Raw genomic sequence first — 23,424 nt, forward strand, 5'->3', positions numbered from 1 at the left:
ATGTGTGTGTATGTACTCACCTAGTTGAGGTTGCGGGGGTCGAGTCCGAGCTCCTGGCCCCGCCTCTTCACTGATCGCTACTAGGTCACTCTCCCTGAACCGTGAGCTTTATCATACCTCTGCTTAAAGCTATGTATGGATCCTGCCTCCACTACATCGCTTCCCAAACTATTCCACTTACTGACTACTCTGTGGCTGAAGAAATACTTCCTAACATCCCTGTGATTCATCTGTGTCTTCAACTTCCAACTGTGTCCCCTTGTTACTGTGTCTAATCTCTGGAACATCCTGTCTTTGTCCACCTTGTCAATTCCTCTCAGTATTTTGTATGTCGTTATCATGTCCCCCTATCTCTCCTGTCCTCCAGTGTCGTCAGGTTGATTTCCCTTAACCTCTCCTCGTAGGACATACCTCTTAGCTCTGGGACTAGTCTTGTTGCAAACCTTTGCACTTTCTCTAGTTTCTTTACGTGCTTGGCTAGGTGTGGGTTCCAAACTGGTGCCGCATACTCCAATATGGGCCTAACGTACACGGTGTACAGGGTCCTGAACGATTCCTCATTAAGATGTCGGAATGCTGTTCTGAGGTTTGCTAGGCGCCCATATGCTGCAGCAGTTATTTGATTGATGTGCGCTTCAGGAGATGTGCCTGGTGTTATACTCACCCCAAGATCTTTTTCCTTGAGTGAGGTTTGTAGTCTCTGGCCCCCTAGACTGTACTCCATCTGCGGTCTTCTTTGCCCTTCCCCAATCTCCATGACTTTGCACTTGGTGGGATTGAACTCCAGGAGCCAATTGTTGGACCAGGTCTGCAGCCTGTCCAGATCCCTTTGTAGTTCTGCCTGGTCTTCGATCGAGTGAATTCTTCTCATCAACTTCACGTCATCTGCAAACAGGGACACCTCAGAGTCTATTCCTTCCGTCATGTCGTTCACAAATACCAGAAACAGCACTGGTCCTAGGACTGACCCCTGTGGGACCCCGCTGGTCACAGGTGCCCACTCTGACACCTCGCCACGTACCATGACTCGCTGCTGTCTTCCTGACAAGTATTCCCTGATCCATTGTAGTGCCTTCCCTGTTATCCCTGTGTGTGTGTGTGTGTGTGTGTGTGTGTGTGTGTACTCACCTAATTGTGGTTTTAGGGGTAGATTCATAGCTCCTGGCCAGCCTCTTCGCTAGTCGCTAATAGGTCCACTCTCCCTGCACCATGAGCTTTCTCGTATCTCTTATTAAAGCTATGTATGGATCCTGCTTCCACTATATCACTCTCCAGATTGTTCCACTTCCTGACAACTCCATGACAAAAGAAATACTTCCTAACATCCCTGTGACTCATCTGAGTCTTCAACTTCCAATTGTGACCCCTTGTTGCTGTGTCATATCTCTGAAATATCCTGTCCCCATCCACCTTGTCAATTCCTCTCAGTGTTATATATGTCGTTATCACATCATCCCTATCCCTTCTGTCCTCCAGCGTCGTTAGGTCGATTTCCCTTGACGTTTCCTCGTAAGACATATCCCCTTACCTCCGGAACTAGTCTTGTTGCAAACCTTTGCACTTTAATTTCTTGACGTGCTTGACCAGGTGTGGGTTCCATGCAAGTGCTGCATACTTCAATGTGGGCCTAACGTACATGATGTAGAGTCTTGAACGATTTCTCACTCAGGTGTCGAAACACTATTCTTAGGTTAGCTAGGCGCCCATATGCAGCAGCAGTTATTTGGTTGATGTGCACCTCAGGAGATGTGCTCGGTATTATACTCACCCCAAGATGCATTCCTTGAGTGAGGTTTGTAGCCCTTGACCTTTTGGGCTGTACTCTGTCTGCGGTCTTCTTTGCCCTTCCCAAACTTCATGACTTTGCATTTGGTGGGGTTAAAACTCCAGGAGCCAGTTATTGGACCAGGCTTGCGGTCTGTCCAGATCCCTTTGTAGTCCTGCTTGATCCTTATCCTATTGAATTCTCCTCATCGACTTCACATCGTCTGCAAACAGGGACACTTCTGAGTCTATTCCTACCTTCATGTATTCACATATACCAGAAACAGCACCGGTCTCAGGACTGACCCCTGTGGAACCCTGCTCGTCACAGTCGCCCACTCTGACACCTCGTCACGTACCATGACTCGTTGCCTGCCTGTGTGTGTGTGTGTGTTTGTAAGGCTGCTAACGCTAACAGCCTGGTGGATCAAACTCTCTTCAGAGCCTAGCGGGGCTAGGCAACAGGTGTTTGACCTGTATGTGATAATCATGTGACACATATGTGACAAGCTTGACTGTTGTAAGAGACATGTCGGTCACCCATCATTCTCAGTCGTTCATTGGTTTGTTTACAGATCCATACTGTCTCTGTATCTCTGTATCACACACAAACACACAAAGATGTTAGAAAGTACTTTTTAGTCACAGAATTGTCACGAAGTGGAACAATCTGGAGAGTAATGTAGTGGAGGCAGGATCCATACATAGCTTTAAGAAGAGGTATGATAAAGCTCATGGACCAGGGAGAATAAGTGGACCTACAAGCAACCAGCGAAGAGGCGGGGCCAGGAGCTGTGAATCGACCTCTGCAATCACAAATAGGTGAGTACATATAAGCAAGTATACACACACGGACACAAACACACATACATACACCCGAAGGTGTAGAGGCAAAAACTAAGTGCACTAGAGAATGGAAAAAGTTCTGAAAACAAAGGACCCAAGAAAATAGAGAGATTAGTCGAAGAGCCAGAAATGAGTATGCACAGATAAGGAGGGAGGCCCAGTGACAGTACGAAAACAACAGAGCATCAAAAGTCAAGTCTGACCCGAAACTGCTGTATAGCCACGTCAGGAGGAAGACAACAGTCAAGGACCAGGTAATCAGGCTGAGGAAACAAGGTGGAGAGCTCACAAGAAACGACCAAGAAGTATGTGAGGAACTCAACATGAGATTTAAGAAAGTGTTTACAGTGGAGACAGAAAGAACTCTGGGAAGACAGAAGAGAGGGGTACACCAACAAGGGATATACCAACAAGTGTTGGATGAAATACACACAATCGAGGAGGAGGTGAAAAAGCTGCTAAGTGACCTTGATACTCATAGGCGGTGGGACCAGACAACATCTCTCGGTAGGTCCTTAGAGAGAGAGCAGAGGGAGAGAGAGGACCTAGTAACGATCAGTGAAGAGGCGGGGCCAGGAGCTGAGTCTCGACCCCTGCAACCACAAACAGGTGAATACACACACCCACACATACACGCATACACACACACACACACACACACACACACACACACACACACACACACACACACACACACACACACACACACACACACACGTAATGATGTATAATATAGATAATTAATTGCACACAGGGAATTTTACACCCACACCCACACACACACACACACACACACACACACGTAATGATGTATAATATAGATAATTAATTGCACACAGGGAATTTTACACCCACACACACACACACACACCCACACACACACACACACACACACACACACACACACACACACACACACACACACACACACACACACACAGATTGGACACAGTAACAAGGGGACACAGTTGGAAGCTGAAGACACAGATGAATCACAGGGATGTTAGGAAGTATTTCTTCAGCCACAGAGTAGTCAGTAAGTGGAATAGTTTGGGAAGCGATGTAGTGGAGGCAGGATCCATACATAGCTTTAAGCAGAGGTATGATAAAGCTCACGGCTCAGGGAGAGTGACCTAGTAGCGATCAGTGAAGAGGCGGGGCCAGGAGCTCGGACTCAACCCCCGCAACCTCAACTAGGTGAGTACACACACACACACACACACACACACACACACACACACACACACACACAACACACAACACATACGCAACACACACACACAACACACACACAACACACACACACACACACACGGACACGACATACACAAGCATGCACATACAACAGGCCTAGTGTCTAATCGACATGTGCCTAGGACCAAATGGTAACTAACACACACACACACACACACACACACACACACACACACACACACACACACACACACACACACACAGTGAGTGCAGGCTGGTACAAGCATGGCCAGACAAAAGACAACCACTAGCCTTGTGCAACACTGGTACTGGAGAAAGATAGAGGGATGGAGGGTGTGAATGAGGGAGGGGGTGGAGACTATATAACTCTTTGATATTTACGTATTTCAGAAATGAACGCAGTGTAATGCGTGTAATAGTACACGTGCTACTAGGACCTTGGCCATACGATACCTCTGATATACCTTTACTGAGTTCCTAGAGTATTTCTACTGCTGGAGCCCGGCCATGGACCAGGCTCGTCTGGTGTTTGCCTGGTCAACCAGGCTATTACTTCTGGTGGCCCGTTGTCCTATCTGTTGTCGTCGAGAAATATGTTGTAAACCAAACGTTTGTTACGAGGACTAAATGAAGTATACTGCGTCAGTGGTCCCGGGGACCATGGTCACAGGGCCCATGGTCCCGCCGTGGCATTGTCTCAAACCAAGAGTCAGAACTATTAAGAAAGTAACTGCAAAGTAGACAGTTTGTAGGGCTTACATGTTCACCAGACAGGAAGGAAAAAAAGAGTGCAGAACGATTAACAACCTTCCATTATAGACTTGTTTGGCAGGAAGGTAGCGCCTCCCTGGATGGTCGCTTCTCTTTCAACTTCAGTGTGGCTAGTTAATGGTCCAAGTCTGACTGAAACGTCGTTATAACTTCTCTCTCCTATGTGCGGGTTATTTGTGCATTGTAAAGTAAGAGGACACAAGCGCAACTAATGTGACATTTTATTGTGGCAACGTTTCGCTCTCCAGGAGCTTTATCAAGCCGTTAGGAGAGCCCTGGAGAGCGTAACGTTGCCACAGTAAAATGTCACATTAGTTTCACTTGTGTCCTTTTACTTTACATATTGTCGGTAATTCTACGAACATTAATACTATTTTTATATTGTGTGTCAACTTCACTAGAGGGCAACACAACCCTAGCAGTCTCAAGTTGAAGCAACAGTATGGAGACTTATATACTGTCAAAGGTGAGGAGCAGATAATCTTGACGACAGGAGAGGTGTAGCCAACTAGAAGTAAGAATGTAATCACTAAGAGGGCAGGTCTCTCTCAAATCCATCCCTTCTCACTTGAAACTAGCGGTCAAGCAAAAAAGTTATCGAAGATGTTCTCTGTACCAAGATACCGTGTGATATAATTAAAAAGCTGAATATGATAACTAATAAGCGAGTAGTTGTTACTGGTTTTATCCGTTAGGTTGTTTAACATAAAATATGAGGTACACTGGTGGTATTATGGTGCGGTCAGGCCATACTGTTTTGCTTCACTATTCTATATAGTGAATAATTAAAGTGTAATGAACACTTGTCACGCCAAAACTGTTACCTGGAGTGTACCTGGAGGGTGTTTCTTCACTATTTTGCATAATAGATAACGGGATGCTATGTTAGAGACTGGCTCTATCTCCGTATGCGATTTTTGTGGCGCTGTAGTTGTGTATGTATATATGTGTCTCCTGCTGTTGTGCACATTAGTGCGGCTCCTGCATATATGTGACAGGTCTGGTGTGTGAATATATAAGTGTAATGAACACTTGTCAGTGTTAAGTCATAACTACGTGGAAACACAAACTCTGGAGATTAATTTATTTGTATATTTCGATCAATTTCTGTGATCCTCTTCAGAATCATCTGCTGAAAATGATCCCAGAAGGGGATCGAAATATACAAAGCAATTAATTATCTGAGTTTCTGTCTCCATGTGGGTTATTACTGAGTATACTATATAATGGTTACACAGCGAGAAGAAAAGCTAGCTATATTTCCCCTATCACGTTCCATCATACAGGCTGGGTCAGTGTTGAAACATTCCAGCCTGAGGTGGGACACTTTAGTATTGTTGTACGTGGCCAACAATTGCTGTGCGTGGTCAACAATCATTGTGGATGGCCACCAATCGTTGTGCCTGGTCACCAATTGTTGTTTGTAGATGAATGGTTCAGAGAATCGACATGTTGATAAATTAGACACATGTGCAACTCTTGGGTATCTTTACTGAGGAAACGTTTCGCCACACAGTGGCTTCATCAGTCCATACAAAGGAGAATCTTGAAGAACAGGAGGAGAATGAGGTAACCAGTCCCTCAACCTTGAGTCGATGTGGTCAGTCCATCAATCTTGAATAGATTGATGGACTGACCACATCGACTCAAGGTTGAGGGACTGATTACCTCATTCTCCTCCTGTTCTTCAAGATTCTCCTTTGTATGGACTGATGAAGCCACTGTGTGGCGAAACGTTTCCTCAATAAAGATACCCAAGAGTTGCACATGTGTCTAATTTATCACCAATCATTGTGCCTGGCCACCAATCGTTGTGCCTGGTCACTAATCGTTGTGCGTGGGTTCTAATACGTAGTGGGTGCGAAATGAGAAGGACTCACTTCCTCTATTGTGGGTCTGTCGTACATAATGCAGACAAGTCGGCGTATGTTAGGTACAGTGTCTGCCAGGTGACTCCACCCTGCGTGAGGCCGGAGCTGTGAAATAATACCCGTTAATATCGGACACTTAAGAGGCGCGTGAATTTCCCTGTTTCCTATTATCATGTTTATTTTCCCTGTAATCTACCTTGTCCATAATTACTATCGCATTTGCTTCGTCTGCTTTCGTAAGGTGAAGTCCAGGATCTTTCCTTAATTCATGGTATAACTTAACAAATCTTTGAGGACAACTGTTGTAGAGGTGTGAGCGCAGCTCACACCTCCACCCAGATGTTGCACATGTGTCGAATTTTCAAGTTGTATCATGTAGTTGTAGAAATAAAGATTATTATTATTATTATTATTATTATTATTATTATTATTATTATTATTATTATTATTATCAACACAGGCCGTCTCCCACCGAGGCAGGGTGACCACCGAGGCAGGGTGACCACCGAGGCAGGGTGACCACCGAGTCAGGGTGACCACCGAGGCAGGGTGACCACCGAGGCAGGGTGACCACCGAGGCAGGGTGACCACCGAGGCAGGGTGACCACCGAGGCAGGATGACCACCGAGGCAGGGTGACCACCGAGGCAGGATGACCACCGAGGCAGGGTGACCACCGAGGCAGGATGACCACCGAGGCAGGGTGACCACCGAGGCAGGATGACCACCGAGGCAGGGTGACCACCGAGGCAGGGTGACCACCGAGGCAGGGTGACCACCGAGGCAGGGTGACCACCGAGGCAGGGTGACCACCGAGGCAGGGTGACCACCGAGGCAGGATGACCACCGAGGCAGGGTGACCACCGAGGCAGGGTGACCACCGAGGCAGGGTGACCACCGAGGCAGGATGACCACCGAGGCAGGGTGACCACCGAGGCAGGGTGACCACCGAGGCAGGATGACCACCGAGGCAGGGTGACCACCGAGGCAGGGTGACCACCGAGGCAGGATGACCACCGAGGCAGGGTGACCACCGAGGCAGGGTGACCACCGAGGCAGGGTGACCACCGAGGCAGGGTGACCACCGAGGCAGGATGACCACCGAGGCAGGGTGACCACCGAGGCAGGGTGACCACCGAGGCAGGGTGGCCACCGAGGCAGGGTGACCACCTAGGCAGGGTGACCACCTAGGCAGGGTGACCACCAAGGCAGGGTGACCACCGAGGCAGGGTGACCACCAAGGCAGGGTGACCACCGAGGCAGGGTGACCACCTAGGCAGGGTGACCACCGAGGCAGGGTGACCACCGAGGCAGGGTGACCACCGAGGCAGGGTGACCACCGAGGCAGGGTGACCACCGAGGCAGGGTGACCACCGAGGCAGGGTGACCACCGAGGCAGGGTGACCACCGAGGCAGGTTGACCACCGAGGCAGGGTGACCACCGAGGCAGGGTGACCACCGAGGCAGGGTGGCCACCGAGGCAGGGTGGCCACCGAGGCAGGGTGACCACCTAGGCAGGGTGACCACCAAGGCAGGGTGACCACCGAGGCAGGGTGACCACCAAGGCAGGGTGACCACCGAGGCAGGGTGACCACCTAGGCAGGGTGACCACCGAGGCAGGATGACCACCGAGGCAGGGTGACCACCGAGGCAGGATGACCACCGAGGCAGGATGACCACCGAGGCAGGGTGACCACCGAGGCAGGGGGACCACCGAGGCAGGCTGACCACCGAGGCAGGGTGACCACCGAGGCAGGGTGACCACCGAGGCAGGGTGACCACCGAGGCAGGATGACCACCGAGGCAGGGTGACCACCGAGGCAGGGTGACCACCGAGGCAGGGTGACCACCGAGGCAGGGTGACCACCGAGGCAGGATGACCACCGAGGCAGGGTGACCACCGAGGCAGGGTGACCACCGAGGCAGGATGACCACCGAGGCAGGGTGACCACCGAGGCAGGGTGGCCACCGAGGCAGGGTGGCCACCGAGGCAGGGTGGCCACCGAGGCAGGGTGACCACCGAAGCAGGGTGACCACCTACGCAGGGTGACCACCAAGGCAGGGTGACCACCGAGGCAGGGTGACCACCAAGGCAGGGTGACCACCGAGGCAGGGTGACCACCGAGGCAGGGTGACCCGAAAAAGAAGAAACACTTTCAACGTTTTTCTCTCTAGGCTGGAATACTGCTGTACATTAACATCTCCATACAAAGCAGGTGAAATCGCAGATCTAGAGAGTGTACAGAGATCCTTTACTGCACGTATAAGTTCTGTCAAGCACCTTAACTACTGGGAACGCTTGGAAGCACTTGACTTGTACTCGTTGGAACGCAGGAGGGAGAGATATATCATAATCTACACTTGGAAAATCTTGGAAGGAATGGTCCCAAATCTGCACACAGAAATCACTCCCTACGAAAGTAAAAGACTGGGCAGGCGATGCAAAATGCCGCCAATAAAAAGTAGGGGCGCCATTGGTACACTAAGAGAAAACACCATAAGTGTCCGGGGCCCAAAACTGTTCAACAGCCTCCCATCAAGCATTAGGGGAATTGCCAATAAACCCCTGGCTGCCTTCAAGAGAGAGCTGGACAGATACCTAAAGTCGGTGCCGGATCAGCCGGGCTGTGGCTCGTACGTCGGACTGCGTGCGGCCAGCACTAACAGCCTACTTGATCAGGCCCTGATCCATCGGGAGGCCTGGTCGTGGACCGGGCCGCGGGGGCGTTGATCCCCGGAATAACCTCCAGGTATTAAATTTAGCAATATATACAGGAGAAGAGGTTACTAGCCCCTTGCTACTATTATTATTATTAATATAGTTGGTAGCATCATGGGATGGCAGACGCAGTGGTGGTTGTGTTGTGCTCCAGTACAGTGGTGTGAACCCCGTACCCAGACCTCTTCCCTTGGGACTCTACCTTCGAGGATGTTCTGCTAACCTGATACACCACACTGTGTTCCCCTCTCACGGGCCACAATCAGGGTTTACTTCCATCACATCCTCTCCCACCTTCTCACATGTGCAACATCTGGATATCTTTATTCGTAGACGTTTCAATATCATACCTCGTGATCATATCTCCCCCTGACTCACATCGCCAGAACGGACGTTAGGTTCAGTTCTTTCAATTTTTTTCTCATTATGTATCTCTCTCACCTCTGCAAGTAGCTGGCTGTTCATGCTTGACCAAGCGTGGGCTCCATGCTGGTGCTGCATACTCAATGACCAGCCTGGCAACTTGAGAACAGTGCCCTGAACTATCATTATGCAAGTCTCTGAAAGCAGTTACGTGAAGAAACAACACTGGTTGCAAAACTGGTTTTCTAGTGACACTGTTTCGCTCTGTGTAGATCTTCATCAAATTCTGATAAAACTCTAGAGAGCAAAACCTTGTCCCAACAGAACTAGTTCTGTAAAGTAAAAGGACACAAGTGCAACTAATGTGACATTTTTATTGTGGCAACGTTTCGCTCTCCAAGAGCTTTGTCAAGCCGTTAGTTCTACTAACATTATTTCAGAACTTGTTCTGCAACTTATATATTTTCTTCACTATTTTCAGCATTCCTTCTAAATCTTGTATATTCCATATCCCCGGCCGGTCTAGTGGCTAACGCGACGGGCTGGAGTTTTGAGACTCTATAACCGCGGGTTCAATCCCGGCCGGGGGTATAGTTTGTTTGCAATCGTGTCATTACGATTTCTTGAGTCTTGTATATTCATTTCAAGCTCTCAGGCTTGTTCCTCGTTGTTATCCCAGATTATTCAACATCCTACCAGAAGATATCAGAAACACTGCTGGGACTAGTGAAGAAGTTTTCAAGAGGAAATTGAACAAGTATCTTCGCCAGGATATAGCCTGAGGTCAGTGGTCACGTGTGGTCATACCTGCCTAAGCTCTTGGGAGTTAGCGTGGGCTGTTAACAAGCACCATGGCTTGTTGTAGTGTTTTAGAATCTCAGGTTCAAGTGTTAAAGAAGGAGATTCTACTTCTTCAGGAGGAAAATAGGAGGCTGAAGCTTCGTATAGATGAGTTTGAGGATGAGTGTGAAATGGATTTAGCTGGTAAGGAGGAAATGGTTACCAGTAGTGATAGTGGCAGCCGCTTTAAGTGGCAAGTGGTTCACAGTTCAGGAAGAAGGAAGATGAGGAGAGGTAATAGAGAAGATGTGAAGGAAGGAAATCGATTCTCTGTTCTCCAAGACGAGTGTACTTCAGTGCTTAGTGAGGTTGAAGGTACCACTGATTCCCCTGCTAATCAAGGTAAGAATATTTTAATAGTAGGAGATTCTCAGGTAACATATATGGACCGTACATTTTGTAACAGACAGAAAGGTCAGACAGAGAGTGTGCCTTTCTGGAGCTGGTGTTGGTGATATAGTCAGCAGGTTGGATAATATTATGGCAGGAAATGGGAACAAGCTCATTATTTGTCTTAGTGCTGGGGGTAATGACATTGGGAAGGGCAGGAGAGAGGAGCTGCTGGATAAGTACAGGTCAGCCATAGAAGTAGTTCGGTCTCAGGGAGGGATCCCAGTCATATGTAGCATCTTGCCTAGAAAGGGAGTGGGCAATGAATGGATGTCTAGGGCAATTGGTGTAAATTGCTGGCTAGACAGGTACTGCAAGGAACTTGCAATCCCATTCATTGATAATTGGGACCTATTCTTTGGCAAACGTGATATGTATGCAAGGGATGGGGTTCATCTCTCTGGGGATGGAGTGGTTGCATTAGCCAATTCGATTGAGAGGGTAATTGATGACTTGTCTAGGAATTTAAACTGATAGATTATAGATGTATGGGTGTTTGTGGGAAACAATCAGGGTTAAAAACAGCAGTTATTACTGGGATACCTCAGGGATATGTTTAAAAGACAATATTCAAAATAAAGTTGTTTGTAATTGCAAATCAATTGATCAATACACAAAGAGAGATAGTAGAGGGCAATGAGGGACTAGCTCCTTAAGGTTTACTATACAAATAATAGGAGTCTAAGAAATAAGATAGATGAGCTAAGATTACTTGCAAGTGTAGGTAATATAGATAGTATTGGAATAACAGAAACCTGGTTCAACCTATAAGATAGAGAAATGCCTTCTGAATGCAACATACAGGGTTATAAACTATTCCATACTGATAGGGCCAACAGGAAGGATGGTGGAGTGGCGATGTATGTCAGAGAAAATTTAAATTGTTGTCTTAGACATGATGTAAGATTAGAAACATCGAACACAGAATCTGTTTGGTTACAGTTTCTCAAGGGATGTAACAAATTAATTTTGGGTGTGATTTATAGGCCCCCAAATCTTGATAGGGAGGGCAGTAAACAGTTATGGGACGAAATTCATAAGGCATCTAGATATGAAAATGTTGTGATAATGGAAGATTTTAACTTTAGACAAATTGATTGGAACAATACGACAGGAAATCTTGAGTCTAGTGACTTTCTTGATACGGTTCAGGACTGCTTTTTGGAACAGGTTGTGACAGAACCAACTAGAGGAAACAATCTGCTTGACTTGGTTCTTGCCAACAAAGATTCACTAATTAATAATCTTGAGGTTAATGGTGAGCTTGGGGAAAGTGATCACAAATCACTTAGTTTCAATATATCATGGAATTACCCAGATAACTGCAATCAAATCTCTGTCCCAGATTTTCGCTTGGCCGACTTCATGGGACTGAAAAATTACCTGGGTGGGCTAAATTGGGATGTCCTGACTATGGGTCAGGTAGGTGATCTTGGTTGCTAATATGACGTTTTTCAGAGCATAGTTCTAGCTGCCCAGACAACTTTTGTTCTGAGTAGGGAAATTAAATCTAACAAAAATGATCCCAAATGGATGAACAATAGATTAAAACATCTCATTGGTCAAAAGAGAGGCATATATATGTGTATCAAAAGAGGGGATGGGCAGTTAAGAAATCAATATATTCTATTAAAGAGAGAAATAAAGAAAGTAATGAGAAAAGTAAAAAGGGATTATGAGGCTAAGGTCGCAAGGGATTCAAAGACTAACCCAAAAGGATTCTTTCAGGTATACAGAAGTAAGATCAGGGACAAGATTGGCCCACGTAAGAGTAACTCTGGTCAGATCACTGACAGTGATGAGGATATGTGTGAAATTCTAAATACCTACTTCCTCTCAGTTCTCACCCAGGAAAATACTAGCGATATTCCTGAAATAATAAATTATGTAGAACAGGACGATAATACACTATGTACGATTGAGGTAACTAGTGACATGGTCCTCAGACAAATAGAGAAACTAAAACCTAACAAATCCCCAGGCCCTGATGAACTGTTTGCAAGGGTGTTAAAGAAATGTAAAGTGGAATTTAGCATACCTTTGGCTAATCTTTTTAACATATTACTACAAACTGGCATAGTGCCTAATAAGTCGAAAATGGCAAATGTAATACCTATTTGCAAGGCAGGTGACAGGTCCTTGGCTTCGAAGCATAGACCAATAAGCCTTATCTCCATAGCGGGAAAATTTATGGAATCAATAATTGCCGAAGCAATTCGTAGCCATCTTGACAGGCACAGATTGATTAATGAATCTCAACACGGTTTTACAAAGGGGCGTTCTTGTCTTACGAATTTACCAACTTTTTTCACTAAGGTGTTTGAGGAGGTAGATCATGGTAATGAATATGATATTGTGTATATGGACTTCAGTAAGGCTTTCGATAGAGTTCCACATCAGAGGATATTGAGGAAACTTAAGGCACATGGAATAGGAGAAATTTTTTCCAGGGTAGAGGCATGGCTGACAAATAGGCAGCAGAGAGTTTGCATAAATGGGGAGAAATCAGAATGGGGGCACGTCACAAGCGGTGTTCCTCAGGGGTCAGTGCTGGGCCCGTTGTTGTTCACAATTTACATAAACGACATAGATGAAGGAATAAATACCGACATAAGCAAATTTGCTGATGACACCAAAATAGGCCGTCGAATTCATTCTGACGAGGACATTAGAGCACTCCAGGAAGATTTGAATAGACTGATGCAGTGGTCGGAGAAGTGGCAGATGCAGTTTAATATAGACAAATGCAAAGTTCTAAATGTTGGACAGGACAATAACCATGCCACATATAAACTAAATAATGTAGATCTTAATACTACTGATTACGAAAAGGATTTAGGAGTTCTGGTCAGCAGTAATCTAAAACCAAGACAACAGTGTATTAGTGTTCGCAATAAAGCTAACAGAATTCTTGGCTTCATATCTAGAAGTATAAATAATAGAAGTCCTCAGGTTGTTCTTCAACTCTATATATCCTTGGTTAGGCCTCATTTAGACTATGCTGCTCAGTTCTGGTCACCGTATTACAGAATGGATAACGTACAAAGGAGGATGACAAAGATGATCCCATGTATCAGAAATTTTCCCTATGAGGATAGACTAAGGGCCCTGAATATGCACTCTCTCGAAAGGCGTAGAATTAGGGGGGATATGATTGAGGTGTATAAATGGAAAACAGGAATAAATAAAGGAGATGTAAATAGCATGTTGAAAATTTCCAGCCAAGACAGGAGTCGCAGCAATAGTTTCAAGTTGGAAAAATTCAGATTCAGGAAGGATATAGGAAAGCACTGGTTTGGTAATAGAGTTGTGGATGAGTGGAACAAACTCCCGAGTACAGTTATTGAGGCTAAAACATTGTGTAGTTTTAAAAATAGGTTAGATAAATACATGAGTGGGTGTGAGTTGGACCTGACTAGCTTGTGCTGCTGGGTCTGGTGCCGTGCTCCTTCTATGAGTGGAGGTGACCAGACTGGGTGGGCCACTGGGCTAATCCGGTGGGGGGACATGGACCTGCTCCGCATGGGTCAGTAGGCCTGTTGCAGTGTTCCTTCTTTCTTATGTTCTAATGTTCCATAAAGGTGGCAGCAAAGCAATAGCTAAGAACTATACAACAATAGCTCTAACGTTCCACATTATAAAAAATCTTTGAAAGAGTTCTAAGAAGCGGGATTGGAAACCACTTGGAATCCCAACAATTGCACAATCCAGGGCAACATGGGTTTAGAGCAGGTCGCGCCTGCCTCTCGCAACTACTGGAGCAATATGATATGGTCTTGGATGCAATGTAAAACAAAATGCAGATGTAGTATACACAGATTTCGGAAAAGTCTTTGACAAGTGCGATGATGGTGTAATAGAGCACTAAATGCGCGTGAAAGGAATAATTGGCAAAGTGGGCAGATGAATGTTCAACTTTCTAACCAATCGAACACAAAGAGAAGTGCTAAACAGAATTAAATCGGAAGCTGCCATAGTGAAGAGCTCTGTTCCACAAGGCACAGTACTCGCCCCCATCTTGTTCGTCATCCTCATATCAGATATAGACAGAGATGTAATCCATTGCATCGTATCATTCTTTGCAGACGATACTAGAATCTGCATGAGAGTGTCATCCACTGAGGACACGGCAAAGCTCCAAGATATAAACCAAGTTTACCAGTGGGCAACAGAGAACAATATGATGTTCACTGAAGACAAATTCCAGCTACTCCGTTATGGAAAACTGGAGGAAATAATAACTAGAACTGAGTATATTACAAACTCGAATCACACAACAGTGGAAAAGCAGTAATGTGAAGGACCTGGGAGTGGTAATGTCTGAGGATCTCACCTTCAAGGATCACAACAATACCACTATCACATCTACGAGGAAAATGATAGGATGGATAATGAGAACATTCAAGACAAGAGATGCCAAGCCAATAATGATCATTTTTAAATCACTTGTTCTCTCTAGGCTGGAATACTGCTGTACATTAACATATCCATTCAAGGCAGGTGAAATCGCAGATCTTGAGAATGTACAGAGAACCTTTACTGCACATATCAGTTCCATTAAACACCTTAACTAGTGAGAATGCTTGGAAGTACTTGACTTGTACTCATTGGAGCGCAGGCGAAAGAGATATATCATAGTCTACACCTGAAAAATCCTAGAGGAAATGGTCCCTAATCTGCACACAGAAATCACTCCCTACGAAAGCAAAAGACTTGGCAGGCGATGCAACATACCTCCAATGAAAAGTAAGGGCGCCATTAGTATACTAAGAGAAAACATAATAAGTGTCCGGGACCCAACATTATTCAGCAGCCTCCCACCAGCCATAAGGGAAATTACCAACAGACCCCTGAAGTCAGTGCTGGATTAGCCGGGCTATGGTTCATACGTTGGACTACGTGCGCCCAGCAGTAACAGCCTAGTTGATCAGGCCCTGATCCACCAGGAGGCCTGGTCATGGACCGGGCCGCGGTGGCGTTGATCCCCTAAATACCCTCCAGGTAGACTCCACGTAGGCAGCGGGCCACCATTAGCAACAGCCTAGTTAACCAGTCAAACACTAGACAATCCCAGCCAAGGGCCAAGCTGTGGGAGTATACCTGGAGAGGGTTTCCGGAGTCAACGCCCCCGCGGCCCGATCTGAGACCAGGCCTCGTGGTGGATGAGGGTCTGATCAATCAGGCTGTTACTGCTGGCCGCACGCAAACTAACGTACGAACCACAACGCGACTGGTCAGGTGCTGACTTTAGGTGCCTGTCCAGTACCTTCTTGAAGACAGCCAGGGGTTCATTGGTAATCCCCCTTATGTATGCTGGGAGGCAGTTGAACAGTCTTGGGCCCCTGACACTTGTTGTGCTGTCTCTAAGTGTACTCGTGACGCCCCTGAGTAACAAGCAGTCAAAGGTATATCAAAGGAAGGTGTGTGTGTGTGTGTGTGTGTGTACTTATCTATTTATAGTTTCAGGGGTCGAATCACAACTCGTGGATCCGCCTCTTCGTTTGTCGCTGCTAGGTCCACTCTCTCCCTGTTCCAAGAGCCTTATCGTACCTCTTCTGTGCGTGTACTCGCCTATTTTTGTGGTTGCAGGGGTCGATTCACAGCTCCTGGCCCCGCTCTGTGTGTGTGTGTGTGTGTGTGTGTGTGTGTGTGTGTGTGTGTGTGTGTGTGTGTGTGTGTGTGTGTGTGTGTCAACAGTTTATCGTGAGGGTAGACGCTAGGACTGGTGTACTCACATTCAGCTGACACAGCAGCAGCCACCAGCAGCAGCAACAGACACACTCTCCTCTCTCTCACAACCTGTACAAACACAAATAAAATCAATATAATTCATGGCATAATGAAAGAAAAATTCCTTCTTAATAAATTTTCCAACATTCTAGATTTTTAACAGCAAAATATATATCGTCCCTTAAAACAGTACTTGAGCCGTGGCCGGTGACACCTACGCTAGTCTGAGACCTCTCTCCCTGCTTTGGTTGCTCCCTTGCAACATTGCATAGCTCCCGATGACGCACTGAGAAGTGTGAAAGTACTTCAGCTAAAGATTTCCACCCCCTAGTGGCTTGTCCTGCATAGTTAAGATCGCCCGTCTGCGATTGTTTGCATATATATATATATATATATATATATATATATATATATATATATATATATATATATATATATATATATATATATATATATATATATATTATCAAGAGAAGCCTCACAACAGCCGGATGCCCGACAATAAGAGAGCCACCCCAACTATGCAGAATTGATGGCAGCCAAAAGCGTCCAGATGGTATCACCCTTCAAGCCTGGACAGACTGCAAGCAGGTGGTCCTGGAGGTTATTCCGGGGATCAACGCCCCCGCGGCCCGGTCCATGACCAGGCCTCCCGATGGATCAGGGCCTGATCAACTAGGCTGTTACTGCTGGCCGCACGCAGTCCGACGTACGAGCCACAACCCGGCTGATCCGGCACTGACTTTAGGTATCTGTCCAGCTCTCTCTTGAAGGCAGCCAGGGGTTTATTGGCAATTCCCCTAATGCTTGATGGGAGGCTGTTGAACAGTTTTGGGCCCCGGACACTTATGGTGTTTTCTCTTAGTGTACCAATGGCGCCCCTACTTTTTATTGGCGGCATTTTGCATCGCCTGCCCAGTCTTTTACTTTCGTAGGGAGTGATTTCTGTGTGCAGATTTGGGACCATTCCTTCCAAGATTTTCCAAGTGTAGATTATGATATATCTCTCCCTCCTGCGTTCCAACGAGTACAAGTCAAGTGCTTCCAAGCGTTCCCAGTAGTTAAGGTGCTTGACAGAACTTATACGTGCAGTAAAGGATCTCTGTACACTCTCTAGATCTGCGATTTCACCTGCTTTGTATGGAGATGTTAATGTACAGCAGTATTCCAGCCTAGAGAGAACAAGTGATTTGAAAAGGATCATCATGGGCTTGGCATCTCTCGTTTTGAAAGTTCTCATTATCCATCCAGCTGGGCCTCGTCATAGTTGTCCATCATTGATCATCAGACATACCAGGTCTCTCTCTCTCTCCCTCTCTCTCACTAGGAATCTTCTTTAACCCCTATTTTAAGGGTTAAAATATTCTCGTCTGGCGGTTACGTGCAGCCTTAATGATCCTCGTGTAGTAGACAGACTTTAATCCACATCAGAATGATGTTTCTGACTCAATGAATGAATGGCTGGATGAATGATGAGTGTAGCGATGGGGAAGTGCAAGGTTATCACCCCAAGTGACCTGACCCTCACTCATCACTTTCACTCTGACCTCCCTACCTGGAGAGGATGTAGTGGAATGCTTCACCTGGTGATGCAAACTGTCTTCACCTCCCCCCCCCCCACCACCACACCACACTCACACCTCTCCCTCAGTGTATATACACTGAGAAAAACATGTATCACTGCATATACACTGAGAGGTGTGTATCTCAGTGTACATACATAGAGACGTGTATATATGTATCGGTGTATATGTACAGAGAGGTGCGTATCTCTTAGCTTATGTACACTGAAAGTTTACTGCAATAACCTGTTCCGCTTGTTCGCGTAGCAGTAAGTAGGTACCTGGGTGTTAGTCGACTGGTGTGAGTGGCATCCTGGTGGACAGGATTAACCTAAGTTGCCTGAAATGCTGTACATAACCAGAGAGGCCAGCTATGACCTGTATAAGTTGCATCATGTACTTGTAGAAATAAGGATTATTATTATTATTACTATTATTATTAAAATATCCTTGACTAGTGGTGTATAGGTGACATATAGCCTTAACCCCCCAGCGTAGCAGATAGATTTTAAACCTCATAAATACACCATAAGGAAATTGTCTCTCCCAGACGGGAGTCTGGGAAAAGTTTGAACTTTAGCGACTACGTCATAAAATGTCAGACGCTTCCTAGGCTTGTACTCGCCTGGTTGTGACTGCAGGGAAGGGATGGGGGGTAAGCTGAGGCTCTAAACCAGCAACTGCTTTACACAACCCGCACACAGGAGAGAGAAGCTTATGACGACGTTTCGACCCAACTTAGCCATTTAGAAGTCACAATAATACACCAAGTTGAAGGAGCCAGTATATATAGAAGGGGACTGGGACGGGACCATGAGAGGAAGAAAAAGAACTGCTTGCTTGAACAGTCGGTGAACAAGAAAGCCTGGCTACGGGGGTAAGAAAACTCCTTGAAACCAGTCACAGGTAAAGCACAGGTATCTGTCCCCTCGTCCCCTCCTTTTAAATAATTTGCCGTTGCTCTACTGCATCCTCTGAGTATGCTGTATGTCGTGATCATGGCTCTCATCTCCCTCGTTCTTCTATTAAGCGGCTTTGTTACCTTTGATGAGTTCAGAGAGTTTATTTACTCCCAGAGCCCGGCCATGGGCCAGGCTCGTCTAGCACTTGCTAGTCAACTAGGCTATTGCTGATGGTGGCCCGCTGACCCATATATCCATAAGAGCCTGGACGGTTACATTCCTCTAGTCTTTCTTCATACATCATCCCCCTTAGGTTAGTAATCTCTGGACACACTAGTTCTCACATTATTTAACATCTTATCAAAAGTTATCAGTAACACTGCTGAGGCAACTGTTGAAGTCTTCAAGAGGAAACTGGACAAGTATCTTCATCAGGTGCCAGATCAATCAGGCTGTGATGGATATGTGGGGCAGCGGGCCTCCAGCAGCAACAACCTGGATAACAAAGTAAATTTGACCTTATTCCTAGTAATGACCCTCGTATTGTAGTCTTAATGACCCTCGTGTAGTAGATAGTCTTAATGACCCTCGTGTAGTAGATAGTCTTTTTAGTATGATAATAAGATGTTATCTTCATTATAGAATAATAAGAAAATATTATAACCTTCATATTATAATAATAAGGTAAAAGGACCCCAATGGAAATAAGTCACTCTGTCTGACTTTTTTGGGTTATCCCAGGTTCTCTACACATATGCTGCTATGTATGATAATTCTATGTAACTGTATTTGTGTATACCTGAATAAACTTACTTACTTACACCAGTCAAGCCTGGTTTACGGCCGGGCCGCCAGAGTAGCAACACTGTAAACATATCATTGGTCCTCCTTTATTGCTTAACCACTCCGGCCGTCTTCCATCAAGCCAGGGTGGTCCAAAACAAAGGAAACATTTACCATTATTCATCCAATAGCTGTCTTGCCGGGTTAAGCCTCGGTCACGTGACCAAAAGTTCCACTGAGCAGGTCAGTACACAATTAAAATCAGAGTCAGCAGATATTTTCATATATTTCTGACAAACAAAACACTACCACCATTGATAAATGAGACACTTGTGCAACATTTGGGTATCTTTGTTAGGGGAAACGTTTCGGCAGCCAGTGGCTTCTTCAGTCCAATACAGAGAAAGGTGGAAGATAAAGAGTTTGAGGTAATCAGTTCGTCAGCCTGGCGTCGAAGTGTTCAGTCCAGTACACTGCACTCTTATCAAAACTGCTGGACTCAACACATCGACTCCAAGCTGAGGGACTGATTGCCTTAAACTCCTCATCTTCCACCTTTCTCAGCATTGGACTGAAGAAGTCACTGGCTGGCGAAACGTTTCCACAATAAAGATACTAAATGTTGCACAAGTGTCTCACTTATGAACTTGTTGGTTTTCTAAACCATTAATTGACACTACTACCATTACTCCCTCTCAAATCTCCCTCTATCTTACTCTCCCTCTATCTTACTCTTCCTCCGTCCCTCCCTCTATCTTACTCTTCCTCCGTCCCTCCCTCTATCTTACTCTTCCTCCGTCCCTCCCTCTCTATCACTCTCTAACTCTTCCTCCGTCCCTCCCTCTATCTTACTCTCCCTCTATCTCACTCTTAATCCTTCCCTCCCTCTATCTTACTCTTCCTCCGTCCCTCCCTCTATCTTACTCTTCCTCCGTCCCTCCCTCTATCTTACTCTTCCTCCGTCCCTCCCTCTATCTTACTCTTCCTCCTTCCCTCCCTCTATCTTACTCTTCCTCCGTCCCTCCCTCTATCTTACTCTTCCTCCGTCCCTCCCTCTATCTTACTCTTCCTCCGTCCCTCCCTCTATCTTACTCTTCCTCCGTCCCTCCCTCTATCTTACTCTTCCTCCGTCCCTCCCTCTATCTTACTCTTCCTCCGTCCCTCCCCTATCTACTCTTCCTCCGTCCCTCTCTACTTTTCCTCCGTCCCTCCCTCTATCTTACTCTTCCTCCGTCCCTCCCTCTATCTTACTCTTCCTCCGTCCCTCCCTCTATCTTACTCTTCCTCCGTCCCTCCCTCTATCTCACTCTTCCTCCTTCCCTCCCTCTATCTTACTCTTCCTCCTTCCCTCCCTCTATCTTACTCTTCCTCCGTCCCTCCCTCTATCTTACTCTTCCTCCGTCCCTCCCTCTATCTTACTCTTCCTCCGTCCCTCCCTCTATCTCACTCTTCCTTCGTCCCTCCCCCTATCTCACTCTTCCTCCGTCCCTCCCTCTATCTATCTTACTCTTCCTCCGTCCCTCCCTCTATCTTACTCTTCCTCCGTCCCTCCCTCTATCTTACTATTCCTCCTTCCCTCCCTCTATCTTACTCTTCCTCCGTCCCTCCCTCTATCTTACTCTTCCTCCGTCCCTCCCTCTATCTTACTCTTCCTCCGTCCCTCCCTCTATCTTACTCTTCCTCCGTCCCTCCCTCTATCTTACTCTTCCTCCGTCCCTCCCTCTATCTTACTCTTCCTCCTTCCCTCCCTCTATCTCACTCTTCCTCCGTCCCTCCCTCTATCTCACTCTTCCTCCGTCCCTCCCTCTATCTTACTCTTCCTCCTTCCCTCCCTCTATCTTACTCTTCCTCCGTCCCTCCCTCTATCTTACTCTTCCTCCTTCCCTCCCTCTATCTCACTCTTCCTCCGTCCCTCCCTCTATCTCACTCTTCCTCCGTCCCTCCCTCTATCTTACTCTTCCTCCGTCCCTCCCTCTATCTTACTCTTCCTCCGTCCCTCCCTCTATCTCACTCTTCCTCCTTCCCTCCCTCTATCTTACTCTTCCTCCGTCCCTCCCTCTATCTCACTCTTCCTCCGTCCCTCCCTCTATCTTACTCTTCCTCCTTCCCTCCCTCTATCTCACTCTTCCTCCGTCCCTCCCTCTATCTTACTCTTCCTCCGTCCCTCCCTCTATCTTACTCTTCCTCCTTCCCTCCCTCTATCTCACTCTTCCTCCGTCCCTCCCTCTATCTTACTCTTCCTCCGTCCCTCCCTCTATCTTACTCTTCCTCCGTCCCTCCCTCTATCTCACTCATCCTCCGTCCCTCCCTCTATCTCTTACTCTTCCTCCGTCCCTCCCTCTATCTTACTCTTCCTCCGTCCCTCCCTCTATCTTACTCTTCCTCCGTCCCTCCCTCTATCTTACTCTTCCTCCTTCCCTCCCTCTATTCCCTCCCTCTATCTTACTCTTCCTCCTTCCCTCCCTCTACCTTACTCTTCCTCATTCCCTCCCTCTATCTTACTCTTCCTCCTTCCCTCCCTCTATCTTACTCTTCCTCCTTCCCTCCCTCTATCTTACTCTTCCTCCTTCCCTCCCTCTACCTTACTCTTCCTCATTCCCTCCCTCTATCTTACTCTTCCTCCGTCCCTCCCTCTATCTTACTCTTCCTCCTTCCCTCCCTCTATCTTACTCTTCCTCCTTCCCTCCCTCTATCTTACTCTTCCTCCTTCCCTCCCTCTATCTTACTCTTCCTTCTTCCCTCCCTCTACCTTACTCTTCCTCCTTCCCTCCCTCTATCTTACCCTTCCTCCGTCCCTCCCTCTCACTCCTCCTACACCAGGATAACATTCCTGCTCCGCTGTGCTGGAGACTAATAATGACCTCCCCAGGGACAACCCTCCTCCCCCACCATCCTCACAACACACACACATCATCAGAGTTGATGTATAATTGCAAGAGATACTACCGACCGCACTCAACAACTATCATGTCAAGCACCGCTATCACATCAGTAATATGTGTGTCAGTTACTCTAGTGTTACATGACTCCAGTTGAAACAGCGCCGGGCTGCTGGACTACGTGCGGCCAGCAGTAACAGCCTGGTTGATCAGGCCTTGATCCACCGGGAGCCCTGGTCAAGGTCTGGGTAGCGGGGGCGCTGACCCCCGAACACCCTCCAGGTAGACCCCAAGTATGCATAGACCTACGAGTCTTGGTTAACACACCATAACCGTCCACCTGTTGGTGTTATTGCTACCTCACTATTCACTCCAACAACAAAAACAAAGTACTCTCAGGTAAGGACACACTAGGAGTGACGGGGAAGTGGGGATAGTTGAAGAATAGTCGGGGGGAAGGAAAGAACTACCAAGAAATGAAAAGAGTCGAGGCTAAACCCAAAGCAAAGGCATTGTAAGGCAAATTCACTCAAGAACGAACCCGGACAATCATGTAAAGGTACGACTGTCATGTTCAGTAACAGTACCACGTCATGACATGAGTAACAGTACCACGTCATGACATCAGTAACAGTACCACGTCATGACATGAGTAACAGTACCACGTCATGACATCAGTAACAGTACCACGTCATGACATCAGTAACAGTACCACGTCATGACATGAGTAACAGTACCACGTCATGACATCAGTAACAGTACCACGTCATGACATCAGTAACAGTACCAC

At 46.7% G+C, this 23,424-nt stretch overlaps 1 protein-coding gene across 1 annotated transcript in view; it reads right to left on the bottom strand.

Annotated features, from left to right (window-relative positions):
* LOC128687667 (cadherin-99C) overlaps positions 1-23,424 on the bottom strand; it is a 302,830-nt gene that overhangs the window by 269,039 nt on the left and 10,367 nt on the right. Inside the window, exon 2 of the mRNA XM_053775248.2 lies at positions 16,514-16,577. Within this exon, the coding sequence (XP_053631223.2) occupies positions 16,514-16,577 (64 nt within the window). The remainder of the gene's footprint in view (positions 1-16,513; positions 16,578-23,424) is intronic.

This window comes from Cherax quadricarinatus, chromosome 11, assembly GCF_038502225.1.
Source record: "Cherax quadricarinatus isolate ZL_2023a chromosome 11, ASM3850222v1, whole genome shotgun sequence".
NCBI lineage: Eukaryota > Metazoa > Arthropoda > Malacostraca > Decapoda > Parastacidae > Cherax > Cherax quadricarinatus.